This window comes from Nymphalis io, chromosome 2 (genome assembly GCF_905147045.1).
Source record: "Nymphalis io chromosome 2, ilAglIoxx1.1, whole genome shotgun sequence".
Lineage (NCBI taxonomy): Eukaryota > Metazoa > Arthropoda > Insecta > Lepidoptera > Nymphalidae > Nymphalis > Nymphalis io.
The window spans coordinates 11320804-11333972 of record NC_065889.1 but is presented as its reverse complement, the minus strand read 5'-3'; the positions used below and the strand labels follow the sequence as shown (position 1 = coordinate 11333972).

Here is a 13169-nt window from a genome sequence, read left to right as displayed (position 1 = left end):
TATTATATAATTATATTATAATTCTTATGTAGTTAAGTACACTGTAAGTACTTTCTACCGGTGCAATTAAAATGTATTATCAACTTTTTAATGCATGTAAATATCTGATTTAGAATCAATCACCTTATTCATGTACAATTTTAAAATTTTAATTCAGTCAGTAACTTCAAAGAACGTACTCTTCGGCTTCCGTAAATCTTTGGTCACGTCATATACGAAATATCTACGTAAATTTTTATACATTTAAGTATTATATATAAAGGAATTGTTCAGTCGATGTTATCTTGTCCAGACCCCTTGGACTCTTGACATTTGGGAGCTAGCAGAATTTGTAGTTCTGACGTAAGCGATTAATATCATTTAATAATTCACAATAAAAGAAACTACTAATTATGAGGTTTAAAATGAATCCACTTCAACGATCGCTTCATTTCGTTCACGTCCACGAGGCTTATTTATTGTTGAGGTCAAAATATCTTGAACGGAAGCAATTAAACCAAAAACGCACCGCCCGTTATCTATACCGTTGATTTTTTTAATAGCTTCATAGAGCTAACATTATATTAATTTAAATTTAGAATTGTACGTTAAATGTAAAAAAATAGATAACTAATTGTCAAATAGTTACAAATGTTATAAAATAATTGATAAGAAATATAAGTAAAAAAGCTACAATGACTTTCTCCGCTTCTCTAATAGTCGAAAGTGAAGTGAATGCAAAGCGAAAATTAGGCTACACTTAAAATGCGGTGCGCTTACGCTAAAAAGTGAAGTTTATTTTTCGCTAACGAAATTGGGACGAGTGCAAAATTTACAAAGAGCCAGTAAGTACCTGAGTAAACTTGGTCGTTAGCTCTTAATTACATTCAGATGGTAAGTAAGATGGGTTTAAATTTGAATTGAATTATCAAAGTATTCCCACCTTCTATGAGCAATTTAATAACGCTATATCATAATTATCCATGTACAGACAAAGCGACTACGTGTTTATTTAATTTATGTACTTTAGACTTTTTTATTAAAACTATACTATTTTCAAGAATTGTAGCGTAAAATAAACAGTAAATATCTACCATTTTCTTCGTATTCGTAGGTATTTTATAACATACTATAGCAATAACAATAATTTTATTCGCTTAAATTCTTAAACATTTAAATTCTATAAGATGAGTACAGCATTGATTTCAAATGTACAGATTTGCAAGTAATATATAATATAATACTAACTTGAATATTCATCAAATTGACATTGACTTTTTGTTTAATTTAATAACCTTGCTCGAATTTGTACTTGAAATATATATGTATAGATAGAATTAAAATTGAAGTGTCTGCCTGTGATTTCGAAATAACTCCGTCTTTTTAAATTAATACGGCTATTTAAAACTAAAACAAACATTTTTTTTATTTTAAACTCCCACTGCTTTTAAATAAAACATTTTATACGTATAATTCGAATAGGTATGATGTACGTTAAAATGACAGATTTTAAAGAAATTTCGTCAAAGTGAAGTCTACGCTGACGAAGCCGCGAGTTTTGCTAGTACCTAAAATATTATTTTACGGAAGTTTAGTAGTTCGTAACGCTGTCGCGTTCTGTTGGTTGGCCGAAATATAATATAATAACATTTAGAAGTTGATTATATGAAATATGTCGCATGGAATATAAAGTATTTTTTAATTACCTAAATAGCCAAGGGCTAACAACCTGTCAACATTGGTGTTTGCTGGCAGTCAAAATATATATGAAAATAATTTAATAACAAGATTCATCATTATAATTTATATTAAATGAATAAAAAAGAACTATATTCTTTAAGTAATTTATTTATAATATAATGGAAGAATATTGTGTGAATGACATTAATATTGTATCCATTCAATTCAAACCTTCTTAAATAAAAACGAGTAAAGTAGGCAGATAACAGCTAGTGCGGTTGTTGGAATTGTAGAAAACATAATACATTTTAATTTATCAATTATTTTTGAATACGGGCGAATTACCTTACTTAGATTTCATATAGCGGAAATAACAAAAAAATCTAATTTACATTTAAATGGATACAACAATAAGCCTTAAAGACAGTAAATAAGAACGCAAATAGCATGTAGATATAAATAACATGGTCTATACTTCTTTTTGAGGTATCTCGATATGTACGTTCCGTTACAATAATGGGTCAAACAGTGTCACCGTGTTTTTGTTACGTGTTGTATCAATTTTCGTGACTTTCATGTTTTTTGCTAGCTCTTTGTGTTAAGCGATGCATCATTTTCCGGAATTCCGCCGGACTAATTACAATCAAACCATTGTTCCTTTCGAATTTACGATTAGTTGGTCTTCAAACTCGAAACTCGCCGCGCTGTTTACAATCTGAATAAGAAAAACGCTGCATTTTTGTTCGATTTTAAAAATTTTACGTTTTCGGTTATTAAATACTGAACAAAAAAATCGTATAATCAAACAGCTCCATTGAAATCTGTAATCTCTGATAGGGCGCTTCCACAAGTTAGCGTTTATCGCTGACTATATCCCGCTCTTTCTAATATATGGCCGTGAAGAGAGATAGTGACATTTTATGATAACACTACTAAATTTCATAATGGTAGTAACATTCGCGTTCAGACCAAAGGATGAAGAAGTGGGGCGCATAAATTGATCAGGATTATCAGTGTTACGGTCATACAAGGACGTTTAAAGTTTATATATTCACGATTGGATACATCGCTTGTAAAAAAAAAATGGTAATTATATTTTTTACTAATACACACATATATTAATATTGTCAAAAGAACACACACACACACATCATCATTTTTATTTTTCGAATTCTATTTCTTATCTTGAAAATAAATACGTCATTATATTATTTTAACAGAAATAGATAGAGATAAAACAGATCTTGTTTATTAAACAAACTGATTTAGAAATGTCGTCGTTGAAACCTAATGATGTTTAAATTAAAAACTTTTGACTTTCGTTCCTTAGAACGAAGAGGCGGAACATTAAAATTAAGCTCATAATCAAATGCCTGACAAGTTCATCAATATACTTTTCATAGTTTCGAGATGGTATGTTGAAATTAATAACAGTTATTAAGATTAGTATGTAACGTAATACAATGTGGAAGACAAAGGGATGATGATAATGATAAACGTAATTTCATAATTTAAGCTTAAAAACATTGCCAGCTTTAAAAATTAATCGATTTAGGGTGAAAAAACAGCCAGCAACAAATATATTCTTAAGTGCTATCGCTTATTTTTTAATTTTAAAAATTTTACTGTATTTTAATATATAAATCTATTATTATATTTGACTATAGGTCCTAAAAAAATAAATACAAATTAAAATAACAATAAAAAACTTTATACAATAATATATAATTGAATACAAAAATAATTTAAACACATAAACAAAATTAATACATCGAAAGTTTTGAGAGCAAATAAAAAAAATCAAGTAAAATGAGAGTAATATAACAAAACGGGTCAAGCACATGTTACAAAATAATACAAAACTTAAAACAGCCAGCCGTACGTCAATATTTTTTTGCACGTCGTCTTCCCCGAAGAGTGAATTTATTTTGGTTGCAAATGTCATATAATTTGATTTTTTAATATTTTTATGATTGCATTGCGAATTCAAATTCACATTTTCGTTATTGTAGGCTTTGTAAATTGAATACTTTTTTGTTGACTGACACGATATCTATTTAAGTTTTAGTAATAAATTATTCAAAACTAGCTGATTCGTGCGGTTTTGTCCGATTTAAATGTAACCCAGTGGGTCGTAGCGTGACGTTACACAGTCTCATAGCTTTACTCAATTAATAAGCTGTCTAATGTAATTTTGTCTAAATCGATCTGGCAGATTAGAAGCTTTATTTCTATCGGTAGTAAATGTTTTCTGTGTTCTTGTGAAGGTATTCGAGCCACACTTTATTCATTCAATCATTACACATAAATAAATATTCCTATTTCAAGGGTAGACCCGCTCAGAGTCAGTGTCATTACAGACAAAGTGAAAAATAGTAATAGCCTGTAAAAGTCCCACTGTTGGCCTAAGGGCTCCTCTCATGTTTAAGCAGAAGGGTTAAAGCTTATTCCACCACGCTGCTTCGACGACGGTTAGTAGATACACATGAGGAAAATCTACCTTCACAGCCGACCACGAGATTAATTATAAACACATGAAAATTCAGTGGTGTTTACCTAGGTTAGAATAGACCTTTTATATTTATTTATTAGGAAGCCAAAGTTATATATTACTAAGAAATATATTTTCTTAATGAGTGTATAAAAATAAATCTTTGTTTAATATGCATATATTATAGCCAAAGGGAAATTTCGGCTCGACATAAGAGATATAAAGATCAAAGAGCAATATAAGGATTATTTGTTACATCCTAAAGTTATAATGCTTATGAATGAAGTTGAGCGATTACCATTCGGCCCCCTTGTTTGCGATTCTTCCTGTGGTTATGTATTGGCATATATAACAACATGCGACTTAAATTTGCTCCATCCGTTTGTTTGTTATATTTAGAGTAGGGAGGGAATAGAAAGTGCACTTGAGTTTGATTCCAAAATTGTGCTCTTTGATATCTCCTACAGATTTAGGTAGGCAAGGTGGTCTTCCTTGATCGAAGTTCGATTAAGGGAACTTTATTCTGTCAAATTCTTCATTTTCTTGAATCGAAATTGAGTATTTTCAATTCCGATTCGAAAAGTACAAATTATCTTGTAAAGAATTGTTTATTTAGAAATATAAAATAACAATAAAATTTAGTGTCTTATTCTAGGACATCTTCTATTATTTTATTGTTCAGTTAAATTAAGCTAACGCTTACGAATAATAAAAGCAATGTATTTTTTCTTAATTTTATAAATTGTGTAAGGAGGTTTTATTACTTTAAAAAAATATATTTTTTTTTAACGCATCTCAACCAATTTAAAATTATCATTACTTTTTTCTACCTGGACATTCTGAGAAACATTCATCTACGTATAACGTTTAATTCGAATGTATTTAGCAGTTTTGACATAATTAGAATCTAAGTATATAAAATCACTTAGACCTTTACATGATCATATTAGAATAACTTGCACCGTGGTTTTACCACCATTAAATATGGATTATAATACAGAATGCCATATTGCTTGACATTTACGGTTACTGCCCTGCTCTTAACGGTTTTACCGTAAATAAAGCTTATACTTTCATAGATAATATAACAATCTAACACCCAAATTATTTCCCTAATCATACAGCGATTACTTAAAAGCGCCTATATACACATTGTCTACTTTTTTGGTAGTAATATAAATATAAATTATAATAAAGTGTTTTGACCTATCCCAAGCCATTGTTTGTTATACGAGTATTATAATGTATACAATACAGAGTCAAATTTCGTTTGCCCTTTAGAAATAAAAGTAACCTATAAACTTTATAGGATAAAGTACATTAAAAAAGTTCAAGAGAGTATTTTTAATTTAGACGTATTATAACTCAATGCTAGCGAGACGTATATTAATTATAATATAATATATGACCATCCATATTTTGCATTATAAGCTGATTACTCAGAGATTATGAAAAATAATCGAAATAAAACATTCCTACGGATATTATATAAGTAATGGTGATAACTTCTATATAAAAATAATCCAGTTAAATGACGATTCAAAGAATCTAGGAATAAAATATATTTAAATATTGATTTGAGTATTGATATAATTATAGAGAGGCATAAAATGGCGACCACTTTTTCTATATACATATACTCGTATGACACACTTAGAAATACATAAACACGTAATATCTGATAAAATCAATACATGAATCAGATACTATCACGATTAATTGGCATTTTATTAAAACTAATTATATCAAACTGAATTTATATAACGTTCGAATTTTAAAACTTTTGCAATTAAATATTTCTTAATTAAAAGTAATTTGTGCAATTTATGTCAGTACGCAATTCAAATTACCGTAACAGTGCGCTATCCGTAAGTACCGGTTCCCGTAATATAGCGGGTTAGTACAATCGTCCGTTCTACTTGATCCTTAATTAATATTGCTGGGAACGACCTAGATCATAGAGCAAATTATACATGACCGAGCCAAGAATGGGTTAATTGTTTTTAAAAACGAAAACATTGATGTTGATATAATTTTGTGTGCCAAATATCAAAAATATAAAACCTCTTTTTAAATACCTACTTTTTATGATTAAAAATATATAAGTAATTATGATTTCGAAATTTATAATAATTTAATCAAATGTTTATTTTGTATGCGTCGGATAAAACTAATTTGTAGTTAATATTTTTGTTGTTGTTAAGATTTATATGAAAATAAAAATTAGTAAAATATTGACTTATATAAGCATGAAAATATCCTCCTAACTATATATTTTCACGTTCACTCTTAACGGAGACTTGCTAACTGCGTAGGTATTATTATAGTTAACAAATGCATCCTTATGTCCTTACAGTGCATTAAAAAAATGTTTTTGGCTGAATCAGGAACATGAATCCAGGATATCATTATGCAGCCAAGTGGGCTAACTATAGCCCAACAAGGCATCACAAAGAAAACACACAGAAACAAAATATGAAACCTCAGTCACGACGTTTCTAAAACAAGTTCTAATCTCTTAATTTCCTTCAAAAAATTATTCTTAGATCCCAATTACCAACGGATTCCAACTATGACTAATAAAATATAACTTAGTCACAACATTTTTGCTAGACGCAATATAAAAGTTGCCATATCGCCTTGCCGAAGTGAAAAGACTATTTGCGAGTTTAATAGAAATTTCGTTGGTTTGTAGCAAACATAAGTAGGCGTGTTAAAGGTCGTGTATACATAACGCTTTCCGTCACAAAATAAGAAATATTCACACATATAACAAAACGGTAGCGTTTTTTTTGCAGCTTCTTAATTGTAGTAATTTATATGATTTTATTTATTATTTACAAGTTTTATAAAAATCAGTTCAGTGGTTTAGCCGTGACAGCGTAACAGTAAGACAGAGTTACTTTCGCATTAATAAATTTAGTATAATGTATAAACTTAACTATAATTGATTGATTCAATTCAATTAAAAATGATAAATATTTTGACAGAAAAGTGCCAATATTTCATTTTTCTATCTGACACGTGACCCACTATCGAAAATTGTGCCTTCGAATTCATCTTTTGCTCGACGGAGAAGAAAAATATCATAGAATATCAATAAAGAAAACCTGCATTTTTTGAATGGCTTTCTGCTTCTTGTGTGGCTGGCAACCCTTATGGAGCATTATTGCTATAGACTCGAAGTCTTATCTTTGAGAGAGAACTTTTGTCCAGCATTGGGAAATTTAGGGCTGTCCACTTTGCTGCAGCGTTTACGCGTAATTTTCCACAAGTCACCTAATTAGTATGCAACGTTTTTGGGAGATTAATTTTTAAGTACGTGCGTTTTCACTATTAGTGTACTTCGTCTAAGTTGTTTATTGGTATGTATGAAGAGCCCCTAATAATGCGTAGGACGAAATGGCTGAGAAGTTTTGTTTACCCACTTTAGGGCCATAGAAGGATGAGGAAGAAACGATAAGTAGATTCTTTTGCAGTATTCTCAAGGAAATTATTGCTTATTTTATCCTAACGCCAATCAATAATCCGAGCTCGTGGTTACAGGAAATCCGGGCTAGTTCATTGAAATTTAATATGCTTGATTAATTTCACCATTGGTGTTAAAGGAAACATGATGAGAGGAAAACTGTGAATGTCGGATAAGTTTTTATCACTTTATATACTAAACCATACTGGAACAGCGTCATGAGTTTTTTGTCTCTCAGAGGTGATCAGTTATTTCACTAGAATTGAGATTTACAGGCATATACGTAAAAGGGTGAGATTGGATGATAAATAAATCCTTTTAAGTCTATTGACCACTCCACGATATCATAATTTATATAGTTAAAAATAATATATAAAAATTATACTAATTTCATTCATTCCAAAAATCGAAACGAAGACCTTTTGAAAATTTCAAATCTAGCATAAGCTTTGCGTTAATAATTTTTATCAATCAGTTAGGATTTTACCTTTTATAGATATTCCAATAAAACAAATTAATCCATTCAAAAAAAACATGAAAATTGTGAACTTTAATATAGTTACAATATTTTTCTACTATGTTAGCTTGAATAGAAAGGTATATAAATTAATATCAAACTCATTGCCTGAACTGGGCTTTAAAAGGGTTCGTTTTTCGTCCAGAGAATTGCTATTTAACGCGGAAATAATGCTAGCATTCTTGCTACTTTATTATTATTATTATATATTATATAAATGTAAATAAATCAAGTAACAAATATATTTAATTTTTTAACTTATGCATTGTTAACATTTATGAACTGTCAATATTGGATATACATATAATTAGAGTTGTAAATATTGTAGTTTCATGCAGGGTTCGCAAAACAATAATTTAAAAAAAAATCGATATTGCATCCCAACCTATCTAAACTTTACTATATTTTCAATTGAAACATAACCAGTTTAAACTGGTACAAGTTTCCAGCATGAAACCTAATAAATAATCATAAATTACACCTTCGTATACTTCGCTCGTCCACCTTCCTATACTATAAAAAAAAAAAAATATCTCGACTAATGTTCGATTTTCATCAATAACAAATCGGGGTAATTGATCAAAAAAAAAAAGTTAATTAAAGTTAAAATTAATGGACAATCTTGGGCCGTGATTTAGCTAGACAACCTTTTGCGATTTATCAATGTACTATGTATCAATGTACTATGTAATTACTTACTGTATGCAATTATTTAACATATAAGCTTTATCAAATAACTGATGAGGGTATATATTTCTAATAACTTATCTCGTACTATAAGTGTATATATTTTCTTGATAACGTAATGTTAATATGGATGTTGTCTCTGTCGAGAGTATCTATAAAATTGAGTGACCGCTTCAAATGAAATGGCTTATATTTATATAACAATACGAAAATCGAAAAATATATGTATTAGCTAGAATAAAAGAAAGGAACTCAGTGAGCTTTGTGATCATTTTACTTTATATATAATTTAATGATATTTTCTTGTATTTTTTAATTGTCATGATTCTCAATACGTGTGAAAATTCCTTTATTAAAAAATACGGAAGTGTTTGATAAAGAATTTAATTACATTCCTTGTTGCACGTCAAGTGTTAATAATACCAATTATTATTATATTGCTTTTTTTAGCTTATCGCCGTCCACGACCGGACGAAAGCCTCCCTCCCTCATAGAACGCAAACCATCCCGATATTATATTGCTTACATACAATTAATTAAAATGTACAATAAACTTTCTGCCTTACTTATTAATATTGTTCAGGGGATGTTACTTAAACACGGGTTTTCTCTCTTTCTGTCATTATTGATTTGACATTCGAAAGAGGAAGACACACCGTTGTATACCTAATCACCTTAACGATTTTTATTGGTTAAGTCGTTATATATAATATACAATACAATAAAAAAATTCGCATCAACTGCAATTCTTATAAGAAATTACAGTCAATATCACTAAGGCATAACGAAGTATTTAATTATCGTATTCCTTATCTCAACCGGTAAAATTATCGTATTAGCTCATGTTTTGATGGATTTCCTTTAAACGGATTATGTATTTAATGAAAAATCACAAATATCTAATTTACGTTGAATCACGATTTTTTTTTTTCGTTATGTGCAAAATTCAATGATATTTTCGCCAAATTTTAAACACAAGTGGGAATTGTTATTTGTAATTCCGACAAATATCTTTATTGGTCGTAAAAATGTTTTACGTTTTCAATAGATTGTAAATGATTATTGGTAAGCATATGCTAGTTGGATAGTATTTTACGATAGTCAGACTTTTAGTTTCATAGCTGTTATTATATTACATGGATATTTTGATACGTCATTAAAATATATAGTATTATTATAAAGCTGAGGAGGTTGTTTGCTTGAGCGCGATAATCTCAGTAACAACGAGACCGATTACAAAAAATCTTTTTGCGTTAAAAAGTCAATTTATTGAGAAATATTAATATCATGCTATAACATACAGGAGCGGTGCAGTAACGCTTAACAAGGGTAATATCGGGCGGAACTAATCAGAAGAAATAATAGTTTTAAATGTTTTCTAGCGCTTAAACCATATAATTATTGTACTTATTGCGAGCCATATACAATAACATGAAATAAAACAATAATCGGAATTAGAGCGAAGGAAAATTAAATATCATTTCATGTTTTTCATGAAAAGATTTATTACTTACAAAAGCGGAAACGTATCGACGTAGCTGCGTTAGTCATTGATAAATCAGTTTCCAAGGGCAAAGTAGTGTGTAGTTGTCATAATACTATATGTCGCTCCCATTTTTGCTTCAGCATATATTTACTTTATATTAAATATGTCATGTTGTCATGTCACATGGCCCAGTGGTAAGAACGCGGGAATCCTAACCGATGATCGTGGGTTCAAACCCGGGCAAGCACCACTGAATTTTCATGTGCTTAATTTGCGATTATAATTCATCTCGTGCTTTACGGTGAAGGAAAACATCGTGATGAAACCTGCATGTGTCTAATTTCACTGAAATTCTGCCACATGTGTATTCCACCAACCCGCATTGGAGCAGCGTGGTGGAATAAGCTCCAAACCTTCTCCTCAAAAAGAGGAGAGGAGGCCTTTAGCCCAGCAGTGGGACATTCACAGGCTGTTACGGAAATATGTCATGTTCCATTTTTAAACATTAACGAACTTATTTATAAATGTTGCTTAGCGGTTGTTTAGTTAAACACTGATTTCGCTCTTTCTGTCATTATTGATTTGACATCTGAGTGAAGAAGACAACACAATGTAGTAGTTGTTGTTGCCATTATTCTAAAGATTTTTAAATTGTTTTCCTTTTTATAATTAATTTTATAAAATATTGGGAGCTTAGAATAATATATTAGAGAAACCTGATTTGTTTCATTTATTTATTGTACTCGTTATTAAATTGTATAATACTTTACCTATATCTACTGATTCTAATACATAGATGTTGTTTTTAGTTAATATTCATAAATCAAATAAAAAAATTGGCGTTTACTGCACTTTTGGCATAAAATATTCTGCTTATGTCACGTATTTATTTGTATTTGAAAACTGAAATGAATCTATTGATATATATTAAAAATGTTAATTGCTATTTTACGAAACGGTATTGCCATAAATTTTCTATTAAAATACTAACCATTATATTGTGTATGTGTAAAATAAAATACTACTCCAAAAGCAAAGAGCACAATGCATAACTGAAATTATTCTTTTATTTATAAGGTTGGAACCGCACTTTCCACTTCATGTGATATCATCGCGATAAAAATCAGCTTCATAAATACCATTGCTCATGATGTGATTTTACAAAGAAAGAAAACAAATTTAACAAATCGCTATGAGTAATGCGTGACTTAAAAGATTATATTAGTCTTTTAAGTATTCCAATGAATTTATTTGTTTTATTTTATTGGTCTTTGCTTTTTATTACATTCAACTAACTTTATTTAGTTTAGATATATGATATTAATTAAGTAATAGAATATATTTGAAACAGATAAATTAATAATTTCTATTCTTTTTTTCAGAGTAAGTTATTCCGATCAAAATCGAATGATTTTGAGAACGAAGCGCTGGAAGTTCATAATGAATATAGAAGAGAACATGGAGTTCCACCGCTAGTTCTGAATAAAGATATTTGTAAAATAAGCCAAAAATGGGCTGAAGAACTAGCAAAGAACGATAAAATGGCATACAGTGTGAACCAGACTTATGGAGAAAGTGTATACTGCGGTTGGTCACCAGACCCTAATACAAAAATAAGAGCAAAAGATTGCGTTGATAGATGGTATAACGAGATCAATGATTTCTCTTTTGGAAAAGAACCCGATGTATTAAATTGTGGTCACTTCACACAAATAATATGGAAAAGTACAAAGGAACTCGGAATAGGTAACGCTAAAAGCAAATCTGGAAAATTGTATGTCGTAGCTAATTATTATCCGCCTGGTAATTACTCTGGTCAATTCGTGAAGAATATTCCACCACCAGGAGCTTTTCAATTCAGGTCTAGTTCCAGTTATAGTTCATCTACTTCGCCACGAGAATCCAACAATAATCTAGCCCCACATTCACCTAACAAATATATCTCTGGACCTCCATCACCGAATTTTAGAAGCAGCAAAAATTTAGGTGATTTAGCTAATGAATTAGTTACAAAAATCAAATCATTTTCGATATCAACAGAAAAGTTTGAAGAAGAATTTCTCCAAGCCCATAACGATTACAGAATAAGACATAGAGTGCCACCTCTGGAACTAAGTAAGAAGCTGTGTAAGTACGCAGAAGATTGGGCCAAAGCTATATCTAAGAAAGGAAAAGTGGAACACAGAGACCAAAACGAATATGGTGAGAACATATTCTACGCTTGGTCGTCCGATCCCAATTTCACGTTATCAGGAAGAGACCCAGTCGATAAATGGTATAGTGAAATAAAAAATCACTCATTCGGTCAAGAACCTGATCATTTAAGTTCAGGACATTTCTCACAGGTCGTGTGGGAAGATAGCAAGGAGGTAGGCGTGGGTGTGGCAAAAACAAAAGAAGGCCAAATTTATGTCGTGGCAAATTATTATCCACCCGGTAACGTTATGGGAAGTTTCGCTAATAACGTTCGCCCACCTGCTTATTAGATTAGATGTTCTAAACACAACCAAAGACGTTTGACATTCCAAAGAAAATTATTTAATAATATACCTTTACTTATGTTTTATTTATTACTTTTTTATATTATAAACTTAAGTAAATATTATTATTATAATTGTGATGTTACAGTATATTATAGCAAATATTTTTTGGTTATATAAATCAATTTTTAGATACATAAAATATTTTTTACATTTTGTTTTTATTTTCTGTAATTATAAAAATAGACTAAACAATTTTTTTCTAATCATTATGTTATTAGAATATTAGCATTACCGAAATAATATGAACTTGGAAGAGTTTTGGCTGATATATTGTTAAAATCACTTGACCCTTCTTGTTCGGTGTTTGAGCACATACT

At 29.9% G+C, this 13169-nt stretch overlaps 1 protein-coding gene across 1 annotated transcript; it reads left to right on the top strand.

The window, feature by feature from the left end:
• The first annotated feature begins 2603 nt into the window (after positions 1–2603).
• On the top strand, positions 2604–12941 carry LOC126773403 (uncharacterized). The gene is made up of 2 exons (XM_050494348.1): positions 2604–2745; positions 11692–12941. The coding sequence occupies exons 1-2, from the start codon at positions 2743–2745 to the stop codon at positions 12793–12795; spliced, it is 1107 nt and encodes a 368-aa protein (XP_050350305.1). The 5' UTR covers positions 2604–2742; the 3' UTR covers positions 12796–12941.
• The last annotated feature ends 228 nt before the right edge of the window (positions 12942–13169 follow it).